This window comes from Emys orbicularis, chromosome 10 (assembly GCF_028017835.1).
Source record: "Emys orbicularis isolate rEmyOrb1 chromosome 10, rEmyOrb1.hap1, whole genome shotgun sequence".
NCBI lineage: Eukaryota > Metazoa > Chordata > Testudines > Emydidae > Emys > Emys orbicularis.
Genome location: NC_088692.1, coordinates 9019241 through 9045276, shown reverse-complemented (window position 1 = coordinate 9045276; position 26036 = coordinate 9019241). Strand labels below are relative to the sequence as shown.

Here is a 26036-nt window from a genome sequence, read left to right as displayed (position 1 = left end):
GCAAGCTGATCATGGGGGCCACACTGGGGGAGAAGAGGTTCTCTTTTCAGAGAGGAAGAGTATTTCCCTTGTGGATGAGCGCCTGCCCTTTTAGTTTTTGAAGTCATGAGAGAAATGCTGCTTGGTAATTTCATCAAGGGGCTTGGCAGCTTCAGTTTGGAAAACTGCAAAGACCTCAGCATGTCAAAACGCATGGGAAAGTAACATGCGTCATTAGAGGGCTGGAAGGTTCAAATGCCACGGCTGCACAGAAGTCTACTTTGATGTGAGGCAGCATAGAGGCGGTGTAATGCATCACCAGCCCTGGCTAGTCCCACTCACATTTGGCAAGTCAGAGTGCTGCTGCAAACCCGACACCACTGTGTGCAGCCTCTTCCTACACACATCATGTACGTGGCTCACTACAGAACGGATCGAATGCCTTGAAACTCACGGTGGTTTAGCTTCAGCCAGCAGAGAATTGCATGACGTGCGTTAGCAGCTCCACAAAGCTAACTGCCTATAACCCAGGGGTCGGCAACCTTTCAGAAGTGGTGTGCCGAATCTTCATTTATTCACTCTAATTAAAGGTTTCGCGTGCCGTAATACTCATTTTATCGTTTTTAGAAGGTCTCTTTCTATAAGTCTATAATACATAACTAAACTATTGTTGTATGTAAAGTAAATAAGGTTTTTAAAATGTTTAAGAAGCTTCATTTAAAATTAAATTAAAATGCAGAGCCCCCCCGGACCGGTGGCCAGGTCCCGGGCAGTGCGAGTGCCACTGAAAATCAGCTCATGTGCCACCTTCGGCACGCGTGCCATAGGTTGCCTACCCCGCTATAATCCAATACAAAACACTGACAAGCTCAATGCTTAATATACAAGAGGACATTCATGTAACACACGCAGACCACATTGCACGGGTACAAGAATCTTTTCTTTACTTGCAGAGTTGCTTGAGCTAGGTTTCTCCTCGGTGAATTAAGCTTTATTATACTCCCTCCAACCAGCAGGTGACATTAAGACGCAAGGTCTGGGCAGCTCACTAAGAGACAAACTTCACATATCACAGCTGGAGATGCAATGGCACTGACAGATGGTGTGGACTCATTACCAGAGATACTAGAAATCCATTTGCCACAGAAAAATGCGGTATTTGTGGTATTTTTACAGAGAATCTTTAGTTAGTTTTTACATTTTATGAAAAATATTTACTAAATTTTACTGAAAGTGCCACTGTCACTTATTCAACGCACACCACCTCCCCCTCTTGTGGTTGATTTTTGAATGTGCTTTAAATATACATAGCTAAACATACTCCAATAAACTGCTTTTGGCATATAGCGGTTACTCAACAGCGTATGGGGGGTCGTGTTTTAATGCATCTCAAATTTCACTTCAGCCTCCAGATATGAATAATTAAAGTTATGTAAAGATGGCAAACACTTTAAAAATCACCCCTAAAGACCGTGTCACTGAGTTTAGCAAGGACAAATTTCATATTGATAAGTAATGTGCTATTCTGTACTGTATGCAGGAAGGCTGCAGATTATGTTCAAAGGCAGACAATTCTACAACACATGGAAAGCACGACACAAACGGAATGAGAAGAAATGAAAATGAAGCTGAAACAGCAGAGGCATTGGCAACAGTAAAGAGACAACGCACTGTAACTGGATCATTCTATTAATTTTATTTTATTATAATGATTGATGGCATTGGTAGGCTTCAGACATGCTTAAAAAGGTATCAGTAAAACATTATGTTTAACTGATACCTATATATTGTGACCAGGGAAACTAAAGTTCAACGTTTCATTTTAATCACGGAAAAACACTGATTTTTATGTTTTTTTTAAAATCACAATTTTGTTATCACAGAAAGCTAGGATCCCTGCTCATTACACGCTCTTCATATTCAGTAGTTACTGTAGGAAACTGGCAAGGCCTCCCTCTTACTGGCAATTCTGCCCATTGCTGATGTTAAGACTGGTTACGTCTCAGCCACTTCGAGGACTGATCATGTGCGAGAGATGCACAAGCAATAGCCCAGCAGAGTGTCTGGCATGATGCCTGCATGCCTCAGGCTGGATGAAGCACACAGCCAAGGGCTAACGCTTTCAACTCTTCAAGGGGTGCAGATATACTTTTGGCCCAAACTTGAACCAACCACCACTCTACAAGATTTTAGGGGACGTTTTGGGAGAAGCCAAACATCAGTGTGAACCCTGGAATTGAGACCAGAGAGGCTGAGAGAGAGAGAGTATGAAAACGCTATGGGACCACCATCTGGTTCGCCACTCCCTGCCCCCTCACAAGGATCCTGTGTCCCCTCTGCTGAAACCACAAGGCTCTCATTTCACCCCTACCACTTCACTTTATACTCCCCTTCACTTTACGTTTTGCATTGCAGCCAAAGTCCTTCCAGCCAAGGAGGGATTCCAGAGCCAGCTGTCGTAACTTGCTGGAGGCACCAATGTTGAGTCTCTGCAGCCCTTCCGATATCGAACATCCACTGCTCTCCTGCATCACCCCACATTCCCATACTAACCCTTTATGCTCCTCACTAAAAAAAGCTTCCTGTAAATGGGGACGTTGACTTGTAAAATCCCCGCCATGGAAAGACACAAGATAGATGGAACTTGGGGAAACCATTGCAACCACAGCTACAAAGCACGGACAAGTCCTCCCATTTCAAGAAACACATTGATTCTTCCCATTAAGCCCAAAATTGTTTCTTTTTAAGTAATCTTCTAAAAATCCTGATCACCCCCATAGACCTCTGGCTAATGCACCAATACAAGCTGTTGATATTGTGGAAATCCAGTCCCTGTTTTAAGTACTGGCAAGTTAGCCTGAAATATTGTGGTATCAGAAGAGCCAGCCAAACAAAAGGATAGTGCATTTGAAGCACTGATCAACCTGAAAACACTGCCATACCTTCATGCCATAACTTTACATTCTGAAACGAATACCTGTAATTTTAGAATACTGTAATATTCTTCAAATATTTAAACTCCTTATTTGCTGTCACCTGTGGGATTGACCTGTATGGTTCACTTAAAAAACGGAGGAGGGTTCTATTCTTTTATCAAGCAGTTTTAAAAATTGGTTGATTGTGCACAAGTCACTGGTGCCATCTAGTGGTTCTCAGCCTTCCTTAACCTACATGTCTGGATGCTGTAGTTATCACTTGGGCTGGCAGTACCGGCTGACATTAGTTCTGTGGGTCTGTAGTGCCAGAATCCAAAAAGCAACTGCTGATCCTTAATCAGGCTAGTCTTGCTCTCAGCTTCACAATGCTGACAATAATGTAGTTATCTATTCTTAGCAATACAAGTTACTCCAAAAAAATAAAATGAGACTGCCAGTACAGATGATTACTTCTCATCATAGGCAAATGGCCACACAAAATTTAGAATTAAGAACTCTCAGTGGCTACAGTAGCTACAAGAATGAGCGCGATTCATTTAAGACAGGAGCTTCTGTGATACAGACCATTCCATAAGAGTCCCTGAAATTGTGGCTTAAGTTGAGCGAGACTCATTAGGTATTAGAGCTTGGATAAAGACACCATGTAGGTCTTAATTCACTGGCACCAGTGAGTTAGAAGGCACTCTGAGAAAAAATTTAGAAGTCCTACCATCAAGATTCTACCTGCATTTAGCACTCAAAGTCTCTAGAAGAAACTAAATCCTATTTCTCTACAGAGCAGATGCAGCACAAGCTGTGGCAGTTCAAGGTTTCCCTATTCTGCTCTGCCAGTGTACCTCTCTTTTGATCTGGTGAGACTACCTCCATGGCTGAAAGGGTGGCTTACTCTCCAGGACCCATTCAGTGGCTAAGCCCTCTGTGGAGATGGCAACAAGGGTGCTGATTAGTGGGTTTTATGAGGAGTATGTAAATTCCCAGTCCTTTGAGTGTACAGATTTCATGTAAACCCTGCAGAAGGTGACTTTCTGGCACTACTTACGAAGTCTGGACCCAGAGTGGTGACATGCAGCAACAATAGAAAGTGTCATTCTATTATGGAATTTGATTTTGGTTTCCCCAGTTCTCTTAAAGTTTCATTACAGTTAGAATGGTCATAAAAGCCAAATGACATTTTAAAAAGACCCTATTACGAGTCCAGTTTAAACTTGTGCTTAAGTATCTTGAGAGACATTACTGTGCACCCATCTCCTAAGCGGAGCACACAGAACTGGATTTAACCATGGCTGTATTAACAGTACCCTGAAATGCAGTTCTGCGTTTAGTCACGTGCCTTAACAGAAGACCAACAAGTCACCTTGGCAAGAATTCTATCCCTCCACCACACCCATGTCACATGCACATTTCATACCGCTAGCAAAACAGAGCAGCCCTCAAGCGCTATACCTCAGAACTCTGAAAGAGACGACCAGGTAAATATCAGCCTTTTACCTTCCTGCAGCGAGGATTGGGACAGCTGAACCGCTTCACATCATTGTCCAGGAGTGCCGGGAAGTTACAGAAAGGACACCTACAGTGCAAAAAAAAAGACAACATTAACATCCTGTATTCAGTAACTCTGTTGTAACAAATCCACACGCCCATTAACAAGGTGGCCAGCTAAGGCCTGTCTATCAAAGAAAAGATTCAATGACCTCAGCACTGCCTCTTCCCTTCCTACAGTTCTCTGATTGCAACCCCTCTTGGTGTCCTAAAGATCATGTGCTTAGTGCTGCTTCTAGACTATTTCACACAAAGGATTAGTGCAGAGCTGACAAACCACAAGGGATGCAATGCTCTATTGATTTGGATCTGTTTCTACCTACCAAAGAAAGCAAGCTTCTATTAATACAAATATTCAGGGGTAAAAAAAGTCAGATGCCTCAATTACAGACAGCCTTTAAAAAAAATCCAGCTGCCTTGTATTACCAAGCCAGCTAATGTTTTGGGCTATAGAACCAGAATCTACTGCAACACTAGCTGTCGAACTACCACTTGTTCATCTATCTCACAGTATTAACCCACTTTGACACGCTGGGAACTTACCTGACTAGCTCATCCGCACAGGCAGCAGCCACCTCTTCCTCAGCTTTCCGCTCATAGTATTTACACAGGATGTTCTCTGGGAGTACCTTCTCCAGCTCACTGGTCGGGAATGAACATGTGCAGCTCCCTTCCATGCAGCTGAGCTCGGACTACATTGGTGAGGGAAGAGAAGAGAAGAGAATGAAAGTTCATAAAACGTAAGGCACCACTCAATTCTACTGAATCAAGATTGATTCAACAGAACCAAGTGGTCTAAAACAACGAAAATGTTGGTATTGAAACTGACATTTCCAGATGTGACCACAGCAGATGTCTACATATGTGCAGAGGTGGAAGGGGAACAGATAATAATAATAATATATCAGACAAGTGCCATATACCATGTAAACACTCAGCTATCAAACATAGTCAATCGTTTTGTGCAGTGGCCATTTTCCCCACAGAAGGTAGATCATTAATGGCAGAATTCATCCTTTTCAAATATTTCAAAATATTTCTACCTTATGAACAGAACAGTGACATTGTTTTATGAGATAAAGCCTGCTAAGTGTATATTTTTGTTGTCACAACCAAATCACAACCCCCTGTGTGGACTTATTTTAAAGTCACAGATGTTCAACTAGGCATTAGTATTGCTATACCACTACACTTCAGTTCCTCCACTTCAAGCTGCACCACGAGACATGGTACATACACCGCTACCTCGATACAACACGACCCGATAGAACATGAATTTGGATAGAACGCGGTAAAGCAGCGCTCCGGGGGGGCGGGGCTGCGCACTCCGGTGGATCAAAGCAAGTTTGATATAACGCGGTTTCACCTATAATGCGGTAAGATTTTTTGGCTCCCGAGGACAGCGTTATATCGAGGTAGAGGTGTACCAATATCTATGAATGTATAGATATTTAAAAGCTAAACAAAAAAATGGAATTGGAACACTACACAGGAGAATCCCCTGAGACTTCACTCCCTGCACGCCTCAGAGCAGCGGTTTTCAAACTTTTTGAGCTGAGTCCCCCTTTGAATTATAATTTTTGGTTGTACCCCCTCCAACCCAGACAAAAAAAAAAAAAGAAGAGGAGTCGGGGTGGAGGCGGTGCTCCCTACCCGTGTGCCGAAACCCGAGCCCCACCACAGAGGCGGAAGTCTGAGCCACTTGGCATTGCAATTCACGCCTTCCTTCCCTCCCCCGCAAGTCCCTCCATGCCCCCTTAGGAGGGCTCACCCCACAGCTTGAAAACCTCCGCCTCAGAGTTCAAATCTTGAGCCCCAGCCACCAACCTACCCCATTGTGCAAAACCAGGTTACGGCTCTGGTTTGGAAGCAAAGACATAGGAAGAAAGTGAAAACATGGTCTTTCTTTTACTCACCCCATTGAGCCTGGCTATTGATAGGGGCAACTGCACACCGTTGGGAAAAATGTTGCTACGAGAACCTTAATTCCGCTTGCTTAACTATGTAACCTTAACCAGAAATTAACAGTTTCTATGCATTTAGCACTGTTAAGGAGATATTCAATTCAATGACAAAGATCCCTGTAGGCAGTTGTTAGCTATCTGCAGGAGGGCAAGACGAATTTGATTTTTTGCTACTAAAGTCTGAGTGTGTTCCACACAATGGAACCCTTCACAAGAAGTGCAGTTATATCAAGTTTACAAATTCCTCCAGCATAACCACATACTTCACATTATTGATTACATGAACTTACACAGGATGCCTCCATCCACCTTTCATTCTCTTGTTGGGACACTTACCTTCCCAGAGCCAAAGACTGCCTCCTGAGCATATTTGATTAGGCACTCCTTGCAGAACAAGTGACCATCTGCACACTGCGTCAGTTCCTCAAACGCGAATTCCCCATAGCAACAACGACACTCGATCATCTGACCATCCTGGAACCCATTAAAAAGATTAATTCCCCCACCATCCAACCCAAGTAACTACAGCAATAGGCTATTGGAAATATATAAATGAGACATCCATAAAATTAGCATATGCAGTTAAGAGAACCTCACCACACAGTCTGAGACTCCTAATAAGCTGAAAGTGGCATGAGCATTTCTAACAAGTAAGAGTAGCTACAGTTTGTAACAAACAGTTGCTTTGTTTAGAGTTTAAATTCCCCAATAAAGTTAAAAAATGGAGGCATTAACCACTCTCTAAACAGACTGCGATATAGGACAAGCTATCACTGTAGCCAGTTACCAAACCCATGCATGCTTTGGTGTATTTGTTAGTCTGCCTAAGTGTTAAGAATTAGGAGATTTGAACTACAGAAGAATAAAAGTATCACTAGAGGGGAGGAAGGGGACAGAATGCACCATTCACATTTGGAGACTAGGATTCAAGTTTAGTGGCCTACAACTACCCCAAAGGATATTTATCCATATCACAGGTCAGGAATATGGTGCCTTGGCAGCACTGTTGTAGAGGCAGGGAAGCTTGCACAGTTCCTGTCTGTGATACGATAGCACTAAGCATGTTCCCTTCCTTGTAAAGGCCAATATGCACTCCAAAGCTTAAAGGTAATAGCCATTGAAAGAAAAAAGGTAATCTATGGCAGCTGAATAGAACACCAACTATCATCTCTCTTAATTGAAATGAAAAGGCTCAGTTTTCAGATTTCTAACAAGCCTCCACCACCAATGGAAAAGAAGCTTCTCCAAGAATAGCACATCTGTTTTAAATTGCCATAATGTGCGTAGCAATGGCAACCCTGATACTAACCTTTTGCAGTGCTGGCACTGGCCAATCAAGTTATAAACAGTAACCAAATGAGTTACTACAGATCATTACGTGCATCAATACTGCCTTCCTGGACTCAGCTGTTGATAACCTTTTCTAAAAGCCCACCCGCACCCTCTCTCTCTCTCTCTCTCGGGGTTCTGCCAGCTCAGTAAAAGCAATCCTACAGCAAATGAATGGAGTATGTGAGGAGCCAGACCAAGTCAGCTTAGAAATAAGGGAGTAAATGCAAATACTAATTACAAAAATCAGGTGATAGAGCTACTGACCTTCTGATACTGCTCCTCGTTCATCTGCAGGGCAAGAAGGAAGTCTGCATGCTGAAAGAGACATGTGCATTTGTAATTATAGAACTAATAATGCTCCATTCCAGTCGCTAAACACTTTTATGTAATCTTAAGATTTAAGAATCAGAAGTATGTTACACATGACGGGCTGCCCACAAACTGCTGAACCTACCATTCCAATTGCAGATACCCATCAAGCTATTTAAGACTCTGCTCTTCAACCCACCGCTGCTATGAACCAAATTCCAGACAGTCAGCAAATTCAGGCTCTTGCAGACCCAATGTGCGGAGCAGATACCAGAGTCAAGGGCTTTTACAGAGATGATTCTGAGAGCATCTGCCTTGTTTTTAAAGGAACACCATCCATTTATATAAAGTTTTTAAAGCAATTCTTTCCCCAACAAGTCAGTGTTAAGGTATAAACTCAGTCCTTTCCTAGAATCTGAGCTGCAGAGGCAGTTTGTAGTAATGGGTGCCAGGGTTCTGCTTTGGCAGACTTGAGTTTAGGTTCTGCTTTTAGTTTCAATGTAGGTAGACAGAGGAGTTCTGCATAGTATGTCTAGCCTCCAGAAGGTGAAGTGGGTAGACAGATTGCCTTGTAGGCACAACAGGGACCATGCTTGCTAGTTATAGTGCTGTATTAAACGCCAAAGGAAATCTTATCATTAGTACTGTGATGAAAGAAGGGATGTTACTGCCAAACAGAGGAGGTGGTTTAAAGCTTACTGCAGCAGAGCATGAGCAGTCCTATAACTCAAGGAACAAAATCGAACCACACCTCTTCCCTGGATTAAGGAGGGTCCAGAATGGCATTTTAACTCCAGCTCAGCATCCCAAATCAAGTGAAAATGTGAGCTGCGGGGAGATTTCTCTAGGCAGAAATGGTAGGTAGCTGCCTACGCGTGTAGTAAGCTCTGAATAAAGTTGCTAGCTTGGCTATTCCCAAGGCACCAAACCACAGCTCATTTCTAAAAGTCATGAATGGGAACTGGGAGGAGGGAGAATTGATAGATATTCAACGTTTTGTTCTGGTATTTGTATTTCTGCAGGAGACAGACAGACCGACGATGAGGGCAGTTCATGACAGTCTCACCTCGGCCATCTCTTTAATTTTCTGTTCATAGAACTCCTGTTCCAGTTGCACGGGTGGGAGAAGCGAGAGTCTATCATAGGACCTGTAGTGCCGTCTCTTGTTCTCCAAGAAGAACATCCGCTTCTCAATTTTCACGTCACCTAAAGCAGAATGAGAAGGGACTGGGCAGTGAGAACAAAGCTCAGGGTGTTTCCTCATCTAGACCTGTGACATGACAGACCACTACTCATTCTACAACTTCAGGAGCTCAGAAGCAATATTGTATCAAAAAGACATGGTATTTATTCATGAAGAATACCATATCTTCACATCTCTACTAGACAGTGGAAGAAAAAGTAGAGGTTTCAGAGTCAGAGCACCTAACAGTGGTTCCTTCTGTGGTGGGTAAGCTCTGCTCGCAAGATGCACACAGACTACCATAAAAACCATCTGCCACTTACCTTGCTCAAATTTGAAATCAATGTAGGAAAACTGGTTCATTTCTTTCCTCCTTTTTCGCTTCCCACTGTTTTCAGGAGACAGCTCCTGCCATTTTTTGAGGGCATCAGAAAAGGCCTTAAAAAAAAAAAAAACCCAACAAGAAAAGAGGGACGTTAACACAATCACTCCAAATAAGTCTGCGCTACTCTTTGCAAGAAAACAAGAACTGTGTGTGTGTCCATTAAAGCACTACAAATTCACAGGGCCTTCAAGCCTGACTTGAAGACAGGGAAGCAAAAGCCTCAGAAATAAGCCTGCTTCTCTATCCTTCACTCATCCTACCACCTTAGAGATGTGGGGAGATCACATCGAGTTGGAAACAGAGTGCTTTATTGTTCAGGCACAGTGGAATGATATACAACCACCCCTAAAGTGCTATCTATAATGCTGCAATGCCAGTACCCAGAAAGTAGTGGGTACAGTCTGTAATACATTCTGAAGGATGTTTTTGCAGGTAATCTGTGAAGGTTTAGGGCCAGATCATGCAAAACTTTTCTACTAAGCATTAAGCTAGTCTGAGGTGTTTAGTCATATTTCAATGTTGTGGTATTAGATGGGAGAAAAGGATTAACAGTTTCAGAAAAAAAATGGTCACTAGCCAGCAACAACTTAGACTACACTAAAATAAACGTATCGCCCCTTGAACTCACTTTCTTTGAGCTGCTCTGCAGTTCTGCTACATGGATATTCTTCTAAAAAGAAACTACCGTGCAAGCTAAATCTAAGGGGGCCAGAATGGCTCAGTAGACTCAACCAATTCTTCGTAACTCAGGTGATTAGAAAAAGAATGAGTGAGGAGAGAGGGATCTCACATATCAGCTGTAAATTACATAAGGGTTTGATCACATCTGCTTCTTACTCATCTAATTTAGGAGGACACACTCCATTATGTTTAAGTTGTGTTTGTATAAAACTGACATGTTTGTCTTAAGATTTGGCTAGAATAGGCGTTGCTGGCAATTACACCTCCTTTTGGCCATGAGGCCTGGAATGTTCCTTGGGATAGGCTATGTTGTAATCACCACTAACTAGCCAGCACGCCCCATAACTCTGTATTCTGGGAGAAGCAGAACAACATCAGCAGCAAGACGGGATGCTTCAGAAATTTCACAAAATAAGCTATTTCCTACCAGCCAGTGATCTGAAGATCAATTGCACTCCAAGTAAAGGAGCGTTTTTAATACTAGCAGATGGTGCAAACAAACAAAGGAACCAGGCTGCCCCCTTCCCAGCACCAGGGAGAGGCAGTCTTGGAAAGAAAAACAGAATCTGACTGAAGAACCTTTCGTGTGATTGCATAGTGTCCCTTGAGTTCATGTAGTGCCCACTTGATGTCCTGACTGCTCAGCATTTTGAAGTCGGCCATAAGGAGGTCAGCTGCTTGGATAAAGCACCGTTGATCAAGCGGGGCGAGTTTGGAAAAGTCAAAGTAGTCCACTTTAGGCACCTGGAGAGAAAATTAAGACAGGAGTTAATGCAAGCCTGACCTTTTAAAAATAAAAAGGCTTTCCTCTTTCAGCAGTGATGAGCGAACATTGGCAAGACCACCCAGAACTAAACTGACTGTTCTGAGAGTGTGCACAGTGTGTGTAGAATTAGGTTATTCTAATGATGAGTGGGTTCATCTGAGTAGGATTAAGATTTGCTCTGTTCTCAAGAGGCTGAGACTTAATATCTATGCTGTCTGGCCCCTGTATAACCATTTGAGATCTACTTAAATAAAAGGAAAGTAGCCAATGGGGAGACAAGGAACCCTTCCAGTTACTTTTGATGGAAATAAAGTGGGGAAATACACTGAAGCAGCTAGCCAGTCTAGTGACTGAATGGTAGTGCTCCAACGCCACACGGAGAATCAGATTAGAATTTCAGACTACTTCATACTCCAAGGAGCTGGGTATGCAGAAGCACTCCATATTAATATCAATTACCTACCGAAGAGGATTGAAGGGGTCAGAGTGCTTTCCATTTCTCCTTGATTGAAGGAGATTGCATGTGATGCAGTCTTGTACGGTACATTTGAAGGAAAAAACTGGCAGGAACTAGGGATGCACAAGACTCAGTAGAAGAAAGCCCTTTGGAAGTCATTTTACAAGCACGCTTTTAATAGAATTATTTATAATATACCAAAGGACCCCCAGTCAGGGCCCCAATGCACAAGGCATTGTGTACAAACATGTACTGAAAGCATAAGCTTATACTGAAAGCAGCCCAAATGGAATGTGTTTGCTGGGATGCATATTAAACATGAAGACACTTTTCACTTGCCTTTGTCTCATCTTGGCTGGCGAGCAGGCTGCTATTGGGATTTAAAACCACTCTGCCTTCCTTCTTTGGATAATCTGGATTTTCCAGAAGAAAATTACAAAGTCTGCAAAGATAAATGTAGTTACTTGTGGGTTTGCGAGCCCACATTCCTGCATACATTCCTTTAAATTTTAGCTTCTTCAAATTAAGCAGCTCTATGGATATGCTACAACTGGGCATCACAGGCTAAAAGGCGGCATTTCAGGTTAAAGTAAACTACAGCCAGGAAGGTTTGAAAGACAAATCCACTCGCTTTTATTTATTGTTCAAACGTTTGATCATTCTTTTACTTGACCCAGAAGTTCAGTTCACACAGATGAGTTAGCAACATCATAACTATTTCCATATCAGAAAGGAGATGGCAAATATGTCTTACCTCACTACATTTAAGGGCAGCCATGGTCAGAAAAGTGGCCATGTTAAATTAGGCACCTTCTTTGGGTGTATTTCAAATCACTGACTTCAAATAAAAAACATTTACTACTTTTTAACTTGTGCTTCACTGTAGAACTAACAGCACAGAGATTGAATAGGAAAGAGTAAGTGTCCTCATGCAGCACTAGTGGTTGCTGTTTCAGCTAGAACAAAAACCCCTTTCGAAAGTTTTATTTTAAGAGCAAAGAAATCCCAGAGCACAAGGTGTTGCACCGGCCCTGTACCAGCCTTTCCAAGATGGAGATCGGTTTCAAATCTTAGTTAAATCCTCCACCCTCCATCTATCCTCACACAGAAACAGAGAAGAAACCATGTTTAAACTCGGTTTGAACACAGGGTACAAGCTCTGAATATGGGTTTCACTACAATAAGGTTTAAGTCACACAGGCACTGTCTAGACCACATTAGGACCTGATTTAGCCACAACTGTTTAAGCCATATTTAAAAATTTTTGTTTTAAAAATAAACCACATACTTCACTCCAAGTCCAATGCAGCAGAGGTCCTACTATTAGTGATCACGAATTTGGCAGATGCAAAAGTTTCAGTTTAGCTTAACTAAAAGCTTCTGCTCAGAAAAGGCCGTGGCAAACAGCTCATCAGGGCATATACGTTGCCAGAGCCGTGAGGAGAAGATTTCAGAATCTATATCTACAGAGGAAATGGGTTGTAGTGATCAGAGCAGGGGACTGTGAATCAGAACTCAACGACATATTGCCAGCTCGGTTACTGAGGTTATGACTATACTGTGGCAAAAGACCCATGACATGGCTGTGGCCGGCCCAGGCCAGCTGACTTGGGCTTGCAAGACTGAGGCTGCAGGGCTATAAATCTGCTGTGTAGATGTTCAGGCTCGGGCTGATGCCTGCCCTCTGAGATTAGGGTGACCAGACAGCAAGTGTGAAAAACCAGGACGGGGTGGGGGGTAATAGGAGCCTATATAAGACAAAGCCCCATATATCGGGACTGTCCCTATACAATCAGGACATCTGGTCACCCTACCTGAGATGCTCCCACCCCTCATGGGGTCTCAGAGCCCAGGCTCCAGGCTAAGGTCAATCATCTGCACTGCAATTTTATAGCCCGAGCCAGCTGACCTGGGCTCTGTGACTCGGTGCCACGAGTTTATCGCAGTGCAGACATACGTGCCAAAACTAGCATAGCCAGTCAGGGTCACACAAACAGTTCCCATTGTGTGGATACAGAGACTCTCTCAGAGGTGCTAGGAGGAACGGTTAATGTTTGTAAAGCACAGAAATCTCTCAATGAAGGGTGCTAGAGAACAGCCATAGCATTCTTCCTAGCTCCAGCCAATGCTAACGACTCACTTTTGCTATCAGAAGAGGGGCTTTTCTTAAAAAAGCCAGTTCAAATGCAGCATTTTCCCACCCTCACAACATTATTATTTTAGTCCAACTCACACTCAGAGCAAAGTGTTATATTAGGCACTGACCTATTGAGCCAGAAAATAAGCTCAGTCAATCAAAAGTGTCCGCAAATGAAAATTTAAGATATATGGTACCCTGCTACGTGGGATGTTTACATTTTTATCTTCTATGTCAGAGGAAAATTTTTAAGATGTCCATCTTGGAAAACAGCCTCATGCCATGACATTGTATATATCTGACAGCCCTGGGCATTTTTTTAAAACTGCTGATGTCCAGTGAAATGGATATTTCACAGAGTTCAAGCCAGAGCAGCTGAAATGTAACAGTTTAAATTGTGGGACAATCAGTTTACATTTTAATTATACTGTATATGGTCACTTGGGTGCCTAAAATTTTCAGAGAAGTTAACCTTCAATATGCCTGACAATTAGTTAAATGGGCCCCTCTATGCAGTGAGCATGCTGCAGTGCACGTGCACCAGAGGATATCAAGCACGGGAAGAGCCTTGTCACAGCCCAAATCTGGCCCGTCCTATTTATTACATTTCAGCTTGACATGCCATCGAGATGAAAGTGCTCTTGCAAGTAAGGTTGATCAGTGCTCTGACCTGCTTATTTCAACCCAAAAGATGTGATGACAACCCAAAAGATAGCTTATTAAAAGGACTAAAAATACAGGCAAGAAGCCTTTGTTGACCAGTCAGTCACCCATGCACCACAGAGCAGATATTTTAGAGTGCTTACTGGATACTCTATAAACACCCACTCACCTCATTTGTCCTAGATCAACCGGGTCCTAGAAGCTAAAATTGGAGTTTAATCTAGTGAACCCTTGCAGAATAATATGGGTTTTTGATAAGGAGACTGGTGGGGAAAGGATGCTTCAAAGCATGAATAGGAAAGTGAGAAATTAGTGGCTTTTATTAGGGAAACCAAAGTCCCAAACTCTTGTCTCTGGTAGAGAGATCTTAAAGCACAAACAGCTAATGTGGGAGACTAGGAATTCTATGACCATTAGGTATTGAACATCCTAGGTTCATTGCTGACTGTCCTAATTATGGTTCCACGTAACTTGTAGACTCATGCATCCTGATCTTGTTCAATTAATTGCCCTGTGTAGCCAGACAAGAGCTACCTTCATTTAAAACGTTGTGAACACTCCAGCCACTGACCGTTATTTTCAATTTTTGCTTCACTTACTAATCAGCTTTAACATGTTTTAGCCTGTGAAATGGCATCTTCAGGCCATACTGATAGGCTCTACGCTACAGACCCAGGCTGATGAAGCAAAATACTTGGAGCCACTTCCTCTTGTTTCAAAATCCTGCAACTTACCCAGTTCTGCTGATACCAAGATATTAGACTCCTCAACTGCCTAAGTGTCCAGATTTCAGCAAGGAAATGAGGAAGAGGGTGGTGCTGCGTTAATGAAGTACATTAGTCTTTATTCAGTGTTCAGTGGCATTTTGATCCTAGGGTGATCAAGAGAGATCTCAAATTACAGTGTTTAACACAGAATAATTTTTCTGGAGCCACCAACGCAACTGGCGAAATAATTTAACAATCCTCAGATTGGTTTACTAGTCAAAGTTTCGCTCAAGTTCTAGGCTACCAGCAGCTGATATTTATAAAGTTAACACTATCAACTCACGACGTGTTAGATTTTTCTCTGAATATTTTCTATACACATGACAAAGCTAACAGGGCAGGCCACTCCAGTGTTACGGAAAACCACATCAAAGCATCAGGAGGCGAGTCCAGGACGTCGTGTCAACTTTATAAGGAGTACATGCCAAGTCAGTCACAAGTTGGAGTGCAGGAACAAGCAGGAAACTAATTTTTCAAATCAGATAGGCAAAGAATTTTGCCAAGAACCCAGAAAAGTATTATTTTAAGCTCTACTTGTACCTGCTCTAATGTAGCAAGAGAGCTTTAGCCGTTCTGGAATGATTCAGTCTCCTTTGAGCAATGCTTTACAAAAGTCATCTCTGTGCTTTATTGCCGCCTAGACATCTATTGGCATTTTTCTAGAAGTTTGTTAGTAATGAAACAACTCTAGCTGCGACACAAAGATTTGAACGAATAGAAAAGCTGAAGGCAGAGTATTTTTCATGTTACCAAGAATAAGGGTGGTGGAGCTAGAACGTAATGACAGCCAGTTTTGCTGAGCTGGGACAATGCCGTGTGTGTGTGTGGGGGGAAAACACTTTGTTTTCAAGAAGGATTCTATTACGATTCAGGAAGGATCTGTGCTTCTAGACACTCATGTCAATGCAGACTTCCTCCCCGGCACATTTTGAAGCAATATGATTAGGGTCAGGACTATGAATCTGTGACTGTAGCCAACTTATTTGTTATTTCATGAGTAAATAGTCCCATTAACCAATTTACTGCAATGTGAGAAGCTCGGACTCTCAGCTCTGTACTTACACATTTAGGTCATAGCAGTTCTTGATGTGAATTAATTCCTCAACATACTCTTTCCTCACATCTGGGAATCTTGCTTCCTATGGTGGGAAAAGCAAAAGGTTTGTTATATTGGAAATTAAAGTCATAGAAAAAACCTAGCACCAATATTAGTAGGAACAAAATAGATATAGCTTAGCTAGCATGTCCCCTCCTTCAGGTGTCAGAGCATCGTCTACGAGAAATTTAAGCTTAACCAGCCTGGAGAGTGGCAGCCAGGTTCCCCCATTCAGTATCTACTCATCACACCCACCCACCCCTTTGCACAAGAGGTTAGGCCAGCTACCCTTGGACACACTGGGGGGGGGGGGGGGGGGGTGGTACTGAAGGAAGGCTCTATGAAGCAAGTGTAGCTATTGTTCAATAGTTTCCTGTCCTAAGTAGTTTAATCTTTTCTGCTACGACTCGCAACACTCAAACACAATCAGTAAAAGGAGTCCACTCCAAGCACCCAGGTGTCTGTCAGTGATAAGATAAACCAGAACTGAGAAGACCGAACTTTTCTTATAGTTTTTGTACAAGCTTTTCCAGTATTCTTCTTACAAAAGGCACCACCCTATCCCTGGAGGGACAGGGAGTGTAAACCTGATCATGTACAGCATTTTGACTTGCAAGACTCTCAAAAAACGTAGTAGTTCAAGAACAAGAGTCAACTTTGTTATGTCCAAAGTTAAGCCCAAAGCGAACCGTGAAGAAGCACAAAGGGATCTCACAAAACTGTGTGACTGGGCAACAAAATGGAAGAAGAAATTCAATGCTGATAAATGTAAAGTAATGCACGTGGGAAAACATAATCCCAACTATACATACAAAATGATGAGGTTTAAATTAGCTGTTATCACTCAGGATAGATTTTGAAGTCATAGTGAATAGTTCTCTGAAACTCAATGTGAAGCAGCAGTCAAAAAAAGCTAACAGAATTTTAGAAACTATTAGGAAAGGGATAGATATTTTCTGCCTTATCATAATGCCACTATATAAATCCATGGTACACTCAGACCCTGAGTACTGCATGCAGTTCTGGTTTGCCGGAAGCTGGGAATGGGCAACAGGGGATGGATTGCTTGATGATTACCTGTTCTGTTCATTCCCTCTAGGGCACCTGGCATTGGCCACTGTCAGAAAACAGGATATGGGGCTAGATGGACCTTCGGTCCGACCCAGTATGGCTGTTCTTATGTTCACCTCGTCTCAAAAAAGATACATTAGAATTGGAAATGGTACAGAGAAGGGCAACAAAAGTGATTAGGGTTACAGAACAGCTTCCATACGAGGAGAGATTAAAATATGCCAGGGGATAAGGAGTATTTCTAACTCCAGATTGTAGCACAATCTGTTATTGTTGCAGAGTTTAGATGACCGCTCCATTCCACTAGGCATTGCACACATGGAGTAGAAGACCATAACTGCCTTGAAGGGCTTACAATCGTAGAAGACAACACAGAAAAAGGGTGGGGGAAGGAATATAAAGCTACAAGCAAAGGATGGTTTTCCAGTATCAAGTTAGTGTCATGATTTTATGTTATTATAGGCAGTCCTACCAGCCCCACCTTTTCCTAAAGTTACCTGACACTTCCCATTGTACGACACTGTTTTCAGTTGCTTATGAAACTTTGTAAAACTGTTTGAGATGAAATCTACATGTCAGGCATCTGCCTCTGGCTGACTGTTTTGGAAAATTTCAGCCAGAAGGTTCAACGTCTCCAAGAACGAGGCTAGGGAAAAATACGTTTTGACCATGTTAAAAGATTTCTGGAGACATTTTGTTTGCAGGAAGGTCGGCCAGCACATCCCTCGGCCTGCGCCGCTTCCCGCAGCCCCCATTGGCCTGGAGCGGCGAACCGCGGCCAGTGGGAGCCGCGATCTGCCGAACCCGCGGACGCGGCAGGTAAACAAACCGGCCCGGCCCGCTAGGGGCTTTCCCTGAACAAGCAGCAGACCGGCTTTGAGAACCACTGCCCTAGAGCCTCCATGCTTTAGAGCAGGAACCTGAAATCTGGCAGGGGGGTGACCTTTGTGCCTTTTTCAACCCCCATGAAAATCCATCCAAATTTGGCCAAATTGTAAGTTTTTTGGGGGGTTGGGAGAATTAGGAGGAGGAGTCAGTTTGCACATGCTCATTAGGGACTTGCTAGAGCTTCACAGGTAAAGTTGCCAACGAGTCTGTCTGCACTGGGCATGCTCCAGTTTGCATGTGGGCAGGACTTCCCCTACAATTGCAGATCTGGGGGGCTGCAGGCTGTGCCAGGGTGAGGCACCAGAAATGAGCACAGGGAGCCTGCATCTCCTGTGTTCTGAATGACACCCTCACCCCTCCAGCTTAGCCTAGGCAGGATGAAGGAGAAAGTTACTTAATTTGAATGCAGAGGAGACAGGAGCTGGATGTGGCAGGGAATGGGGAGGGAAATCTGGAAACAGCTGTGCAAGGAGACTGGGAGTGAGATGGGAAGTCTGGAGAGATAAGACTAGGATTGGCTGGGCAAGGAGATTGGGACAAGAAGGCAGGACTGGGACAGGGCAAAGAGGATAGGGCAGAAGGAAGGGAGTCAAACTTGGGGGGAAATGGGTAGGAGAATCTGTGCCCACTAGAGAACACTCTCCTTCAGAACTGGGAACAGAACCCAAGATTCCCAAGTCCCACCATTCCTCTGCTGTCAGACATCTGTGAAAGCTACTGGCAAAGAGTCTCATCCACCTCTAGAGCTGGTCCACATAGAGGATGACAACCTTCTACTGCTATCATTTATTCTGTTGGCTCAAGTAATATGGATCTAAAGGTGCCAATCCTGCTGATGACCCATGTGAATGTCAATATGATGCCACATGATGGAATTTGTTTTTCAAGTGGCTTTTTTAAAAATTTAGGAAGTTACACTCAACAAATCTATATTAAAAAGAACAGCATTCAGGATGCAAACTCAAGCACTCAGAAGTTAGGAAATGCTAGAATTAAGGTTGCCCGGGCAACCTTAAATCAGCCCCTTTGTTATTATGCATTATAATGCAGTCTATAATTATAGGATCACATACTATTATTTCCACAGGACCTCTGCTTCATTCAGTGCACAGAATGAAACTGCTCTGGAGATGAATCAGGGCTGTGTAGTAAAGGAGACATATCTATAGGACCCCCGATTCATTTGTTGCTGAAGTCAGAAAGTGTAGTGAACAAGGCAGGAGATTGCAGGAGGGTCTCGTGGTAAGGACAGCTGAATGCTACCCTGGAGAACTGAATTCGATCCCTGCCTCTGCCACAGAGTTCCTGTGAAATATACTCAGTTTAAATGACTTTTGCCTAACTTTTCACAAGTGGTCACCAATTGTGTGTTCTCCATTTTCTGGGTGTCCAACTTGAGACCCTAGGGTCTGATTTGACAAGGTAACAGGCACTCACAGTTGCAACTGAAATCAATGAGAGCTGTGCTTTGAACTCGTGAAGGGCTGTATCAGGACATATTCTGTCCAAAAAACCCAATCATTTTTAAAGGCTATAAATGCACAGTGTGGGCAAGTGAATGAGGTGACTTCCTCAGCTAACACAGCACACAGATTACTTACTGTTTCTTTGATGAGCAGGGCAGTGAGGTCTTCGTCCTGCCCAGCGGCTCCTTGCTCTGGAACGTTACCAGAGCCAGGATCATGTGATCCCTGTGCAGGGAAGGCTGGGCCTGGCTGTTCATTGTCTATTGCTGCCCACTGGCCTCTCATTTCCTCTGGTGGATGAGCTGGTTGAGGAGAAGCAGGGCCTGGAATCCCATCCTGTTGTGGTTCAGGTCTGGGAAAGGCTGGCCCAGGGTTCTCCTCCCGGTATGCCCTTAGCAAAGATCCCAGTTCTGCTTCAGGCTGCCCTTGCTGCGGAGCACAACAGCTTGCTACAGTATGTGGCTCATTGTCTACAGGCTGGAAATAAGGATGATCCAACCGACTGTTGTCTCTGGTGGCCTGTCTGCTTGCTGCTGCTGCAGCAGCAATTGCTCCTCTGAGGTTTTGTAAGAGCTCTTGATCCAAGTCTTCATCCTCCTGGTCCTGTACTTCCAGATTTTCCTCCCATATAGGTAGGAAGCCAGCTTCCTCCAGGTTGATTATTTCCCTTTCACCAGTGGGTCGTGGACTTGTCTTTATTGCTTGAACCACACTTGGCCCAGGCTCTGAATCACCCCCTCTTTCAACCCTGTGCCTACAGTGTTCAGAGGCTCCAGGCAGCTGTGAGGCATGGTTTCCATTCTTGTCTCTGCTTGGCCCCGCACCATTCTCCCCCATGTGGTTACAATGGGCTCTCTGGCACACCACAAAAGGCCGAATCCCCTCTTGCAGATGTAAGCTCTTCAATGCCATGTCACCCTTAGATACTTCTCCCAGCTGGTTCACACCTTGCCACTGAGCAGCAGATCTGATGACATTGGGACGCGGAATCTGCTGTTTTGGGGTCTAGAAAGAAAAGAAAACTGAATAGTGGGAGCTCTCCATTTTTGCACACACCATGGAGTGGTCTGTCTAGATGACCTGTGCATTCAACTAAAATTCTGGCCTGAGGCAGGGGAAGTAAGATGTTTAGCAAGCAGTATGATAAGGGCTCTAATACTCATTACAGGCAACTTGCCCTACCTTATATTTCACGGTCTTCTCGCAACACAGTTCAACTGTACTTTAACTCTGACCAAAACTAATAGTAAAAGATGTCCGGGCAAATTAAGTACACATGGTTTGAATGGACTCTTATCACACTGCACTGCTCACCCTTTAAAATAAGAAGTGGGAACTCTGACCAGTTTGATAACCACACCTCAGTTCACCAATTCACTTAACAGGCAGCAGGAACCAGAACGTCATGTGCTAGTCCCAGCCATTTTTTCTGCTTTGAGCAGACTGAGGTTTGCAACCCACGAATCGAGGTTGAAGAGCCATTCCTACTTTTTTCAAACACTTGAATGGAATGGTCACTCTGTTAAGAAATCTGTTTTGCTAGACACCTGTAGTTGCTTTAATGGGGAAAAAATTGGACAACTTAGAGGATTTTTTTAAATAGCTTGAAGGTGAAATATGCTTTGTAAGAACAATCTATGTAAGTTGCAGCTTTTGAACTTGTTCTGTATGCCGATATGTGCAGGTGAGAAATAATGTTACAAGGTAGAATACACTTTGCCTGAATATCGTGTGTTTGTATTTCTGCAGCTTTAGAAAAATGTAACTAAAATCTGAGAATGTATTATGCACCAGATCATCAAAAAGCATATTTAGAACACTAGTAGTTTTAGATAAAGCAAAAGGTTTTGTAACCCATTAGAACCCAGGCTCTAGCAGTCTGGTTCAAGTCGCGTGTTTTCTTGCAACATTAACTGTCAAAAACAGTGAGGGAGCGGATGTCTGCCTCTGAGGACTCATTAAGTCTTGCAGGGATAGAACTCTAAAAATCAGGTAATGGCACTATGTGCCATAAGTGTGTCTTGCATTTTAGAGGTATGAGACAAGCTTCATATCCTAGGGAACTTGTGCATATTTAGGATACAAGACATTACGAGGAAAGGTGGTGGACAGACAAGAGTTACAGCAACAGGGTAATGTGGTGGTGGTGTTAATGCCCACTCAATGGTTACACTCTCTCCTACACTAACATTACATTCAGTGGAAAAGTATAGTTCATAAGCCCTTCACAGAAGAGACTTTTAAGAAATTTGAAGAACAGGGTTTGTGTGGCACCGAGAGCCAGGGAGGCGGATGCATGTGTTAGGGGCCATGTGGAAGAATATATTCAGATGCAAGTGGGAGGAGACAGGAAGTGGTTAATTTTGCACCCTGGGCAGAGTAAATTGACAAGAGTCGGAGGAAAGAGAAACAGAAGAGTAGGAGGAGTGATACGGAGAGAGAGCTATACATATTCTGTTAAGGATTTGAGGTTAAGTTATTTAAGTCATTTTATTCACTTAAAATCCAGATTTCAGGATCCAAGTTAAGAGTACAACAAGGTTAAAAGTTTAGCCACAAAGCTTCTTTGGTTAACTGTAAAACGCGAATGTTTACATTTTCTTCAAGTATTATGCTTCTGTTTTATTTAGAGAAAAACAATGAACATACCATAACCTACTAAATATCCAACCATCTCAAGAGATCCACTTACAACTCATTTGTCCCTTCTGACATGGAGAAAGCATGGATCCTTTTTGTAGTACACCTGGCACCCTGTGTTCCTAAACCGTACTAAACCCTTAGATTGCTTAGTCAGGAGAATTCAGGGTGACAATGCTCTTGGACTTCACCTTTCCCCAGCAACAGTACTGAGAGCAACCTCAGAGATATTTCTGTATTGACCCCCCGCCCCCAGGAAAAGATACCCACCTACAAGAAACTAGAGAGAAAATGTTCGGAAGGTGGTGTGGCAGAAGTGGACCTGGTAAGCAATAAACTATAATAATTGTATTAACACTGTGTGAGACCAGGTCAGCAAAGGAAGATTGTGTGTTCTGGGTTTTAAGGCTTTCCCATGTGAATGCACTCCTCTAACTTATATTGGAGCTGTGGGGAAGAACAAATAAGGAAAGCAAAACAATGCCTTCCCCAATCAGAACACCTAGGCACATACGAGAAAGACAATGGGGCCCAACTGTTAACTTCAGAGATATTGTATCTTGTCTCCAACTGTAAACCTTGATTCGTAGTGCTGGGACCTACCAGCTCAAAGGGATTCAAACAGTTTAAAAGTGGATTCCTGAGAAGGTAAGGGCACTTGTCAGGAGCTGTCTAGGGAGACTGGCTGGTGAAAGAGAGACAGGCTCCATGGAGGAATCTATGGAATTGGGCCTTCCCAGATCCAGGGAGTGGTAAGCAAGCATTATATTTAGGCTAATTTACTGTTTTTAAGATGTTTCTCTGAAATGTTTTTGTTCTAAATAAATAATATACCTTGATCACTAATTACCACTGTCGTTGCCCCAGAGGAACTAGAATTGCAGAGTCTGAGTCTAGATCAGACCTGCTAAAGCGATCATGGTTAACACACTGGGGACTGCATCCCAAACCCAGTCAGAGTGAGAAAAATGCTCCTTTCCACCCCAAGAAAGAGGTGCCGGCCCAAGACCTAGAGCAGTGTATGTGGAGAGGAAAGGAAAGGTGTTAGAGGAAAGCAGCAGTCAACAGCCCCACAATTGCATACCTTGGCAAAAGCTTACTGCATACAAAACTGAAGTCAAGAATGCAATGCATTCAACATTGTGCCAGGAACATATGCACCCAAAGTATAATATGTAGGCATCAAACCAGGGCACTGGTATACTACATGGAAATGGTTAAATTTAAGACCGTATGGCATTGCTTGATCCTTTTCATGTTGAAGATTAAAGCCAAACAGTCATTGCACACTTACCCTACACTGCTTTGCTCCTAAGAAGGCTGGAAACACAGAGTCAGTTTACCACAGGTTCCCTTATGTGTCAGTGGTCAGGACATTCTGGCTATTAATGCTCAGATCTGATCACTGAGACATGCCATATGCCTAAGGGATTGGATGGTTAAATACTCAAATATATCCCCACTTCCCTAAATGCAAATCCAGAAGTTTACTGGAAGCAGTGGGCAAGAATTTTGTGCCCTTGTCTGCAGAAGTGGCCGACACATGCCCATAAATCAAGCAAAGTTCATGACCACTCATTTTAAATATGGAGCAGCCCTAGGAGACTACACATCCCAGTATACAGTGCTCCATCTTCTTGGATTAAGAGAAAATCATTATATGTTGGGAACTGTAATCTTTGTTGGCTACACCACTGTCTTAAGCCGCATAGCTTTGTTAACCTCACTTTACCCAAATAAGATGGAGGAGTTGTGATCCCGAAGAGTTGCCAATGCAGCCATCAGCTAACACTAAGCTCAGGTGCTCCTGCTGAATAAGCTACCACAGTGGTCACTGTGAGCTCTGAAGAAGCATGTTATTCACCTGCACAATAGATTATTTAGAGAGGCAAAGAATAACATGGTAACTTGTACAACGTATGAAAATCACCTCCAGCAGGATGACTACATCGTCGTCATCTTCCTCCTGCCGCTGCTGAACTGGCGTGTCTAGCAACAAAGGCAATTCTTCATCTGAGGAGTCCGATATGGTGATAAGTCCTTCATCTCTCCTGTTTATCCAGTCTGCAGTAAGGCAGAGAACATGATCTATTTGCTAAAGGTTTGCAGCAGCTCATAAAATATTTAGATCCTACCATTTCAATCTTAAAAAAAAAAAAAAGTTCTAGAGTTTGCATTGCAATAATGGGGAAAGGATCTCAAAGGCACTAGTGCCAGTGCACTTCATTGGTACGGCCATCTTCTTACCAGTCAGCATACGAACGTAAGGAAATCTGTACAAATGCAGACAACAGCAGAAGACACCTCAAGCAGAAGCATATGTAAAAAATACATTTACTCTTTAGTGCTGTGCAAATCCTCATCTCAGATTCCAGCAGGAGCTGGTTTAGGAAATGGCATAGCAGCACAGGCTGCTGAAAGTGCTAATAGATACTCTAGTCTCAGTGCTCAGCTTCTTCAAATTCATTTCCACAAGGAATGGGATAGGAGGCACTGCATACACGAGGCTCCAGCACGGTCAACATCTTAAAGGCTGTTCATTTGATTGATCATTTGAGCAGGTGTGGGAGGAGGGAAAGGATCCAAGTGCCGTTCATTCTCTTATGAAAGCAAAGAATGATCTAGCAGGAATCCGAGTGAATGAGGTAGGATCACTGGCTTTAGGAAATCTACTACTCCAGCCAAAAGTGTATTCTGCCAGGAAGTGGTGTCCTTATCTTACAAGGCTCTTTGCAAGAATGGGATAAGAACACAGAAATAAGCATAGTTACTGGAACCTTGAACACACTTTTCATCCAGAGATTTATGGTTTCTCTACATGACAGATAGCACTTATCCCAGAGGCAAAGCATGGATTTGCTACTCAAGATTTTGGTTCAACCTTCAGTAACCCGATACAACAAAAAACTGCCATGACAGCCCATCACTTTCCTACAGAGAACAGATTTATCCCTTTATCTCCAAATACACAAAGACACTGGTATTTTAAACTCCACTTGTGAAGGAACAAATGCCAACTTACATAGTCCTATCAGGACATGAACGCAAAGCCAGCCTCCATGCCAGGAGACCCTTAACAGGTGGGCTGCATTACCAGCCCCTCAAAGATTTGCCAAAGTAGCTCTATTCTGAGTGGCTATTTCCAGGAGCTTAGCAAACAGCCTGAAGAAAGTGGAATGGGAGAAGGAGAAATTCAGCCATTTCTTGGCAACCAAATGAGTATGCGATTTGGTGCAGCAGAGCATGCGAACACCTTACGTATTACTCACACAGCTTTCAGAGGTTTACTGCTTGCAAGCACTAGTGTTCGATCTAGGGACTTTGCAAGTGCATGTGAAGTTACTTACCTTTCCCACTGTGGCTACGGAAACTGTTCAAGTGAATTACCTCTTCGTTGCCACCTCCCTCTGCCATTTTAAACAGTTGTGCATATGAGCATCAATACCTGAGCATGGCAATCACAACTTCAGGACCTGGAAAACAAGACCGAAATGGGAGTGAACACATAGATGGTCCCATCTTGTTCTCTCTTCAGAGCCCACACCACACATGGACAATTTCAGTTCAGGAAGGATTGTGTTCCAAAACCCTACTGCAACTGTGCTCAGTTGAATTTTTTCAATTGCAGGTTCTAGAAATGCAAAAATTACTTCAGGAAAAGCACACACATTTTAAGGGAGCTAAGCCTGTGACATGGTGATCATATTAAGCAAAGAGAAAACAAGCCACTTGAGGTGCATAGGTGATTTTTTTGGAAGCTATTGGAGTCAAGCAAAA

General features: G+C 43.2%; 1 protein-coding gene across 1 annotated transcript in view; it reads right to left on the bottom strand.

Moving 5' to 3' along the window:
* Positions 1-25727, bottom strand: part of RNF216 (ring finger protein 216) — a 92704-nt gene extending 66977 nt beyond the window's left edge. Inside the window, exons 1-12 of the mRNA XM_065411620.1 lie at positions 25607-25727; positions 24190-24323; positions 19755-20624; positions 16161-16237; positions 11871-11973; positions 10888-11052; positions 9566-9680; positions 9126-9265; positions 8015-8065; positions 6755-6892; positions 4998-5146; positions 4404-4482 (exon numbers count right to left, since the gene is read on the bottom strand). Coding sequence (XP_065267692.1) covers positions 4404-4482; positions 4998-5146; positions 6755-6892; positions 8015-8065; positions 9126-9265; positions 9566-9680; positions 10888-11052; positions 11871-11973; positions 16161-16237; positions 19755-20624; positions 24190-24323; positions 25607-25673 — 2088 coding nt within the window. The 5' untranslated portion in view covers positions 25674-25727. The remainder of the gene's footprint in view (positions 1-4403; positions 4483-4997; positions 5147-6754; positions 6893-8014; positions 8066-9125; positions 9266-9565; positions 9681-10887; positions 11053-11870; positions 11974-16160; positions 16238-19754; positions 20625-24189; positions 24324-25606) is intronic.
* Between the last annotated feature and the right edge of the window lie 309 nt (positions 25728-26036).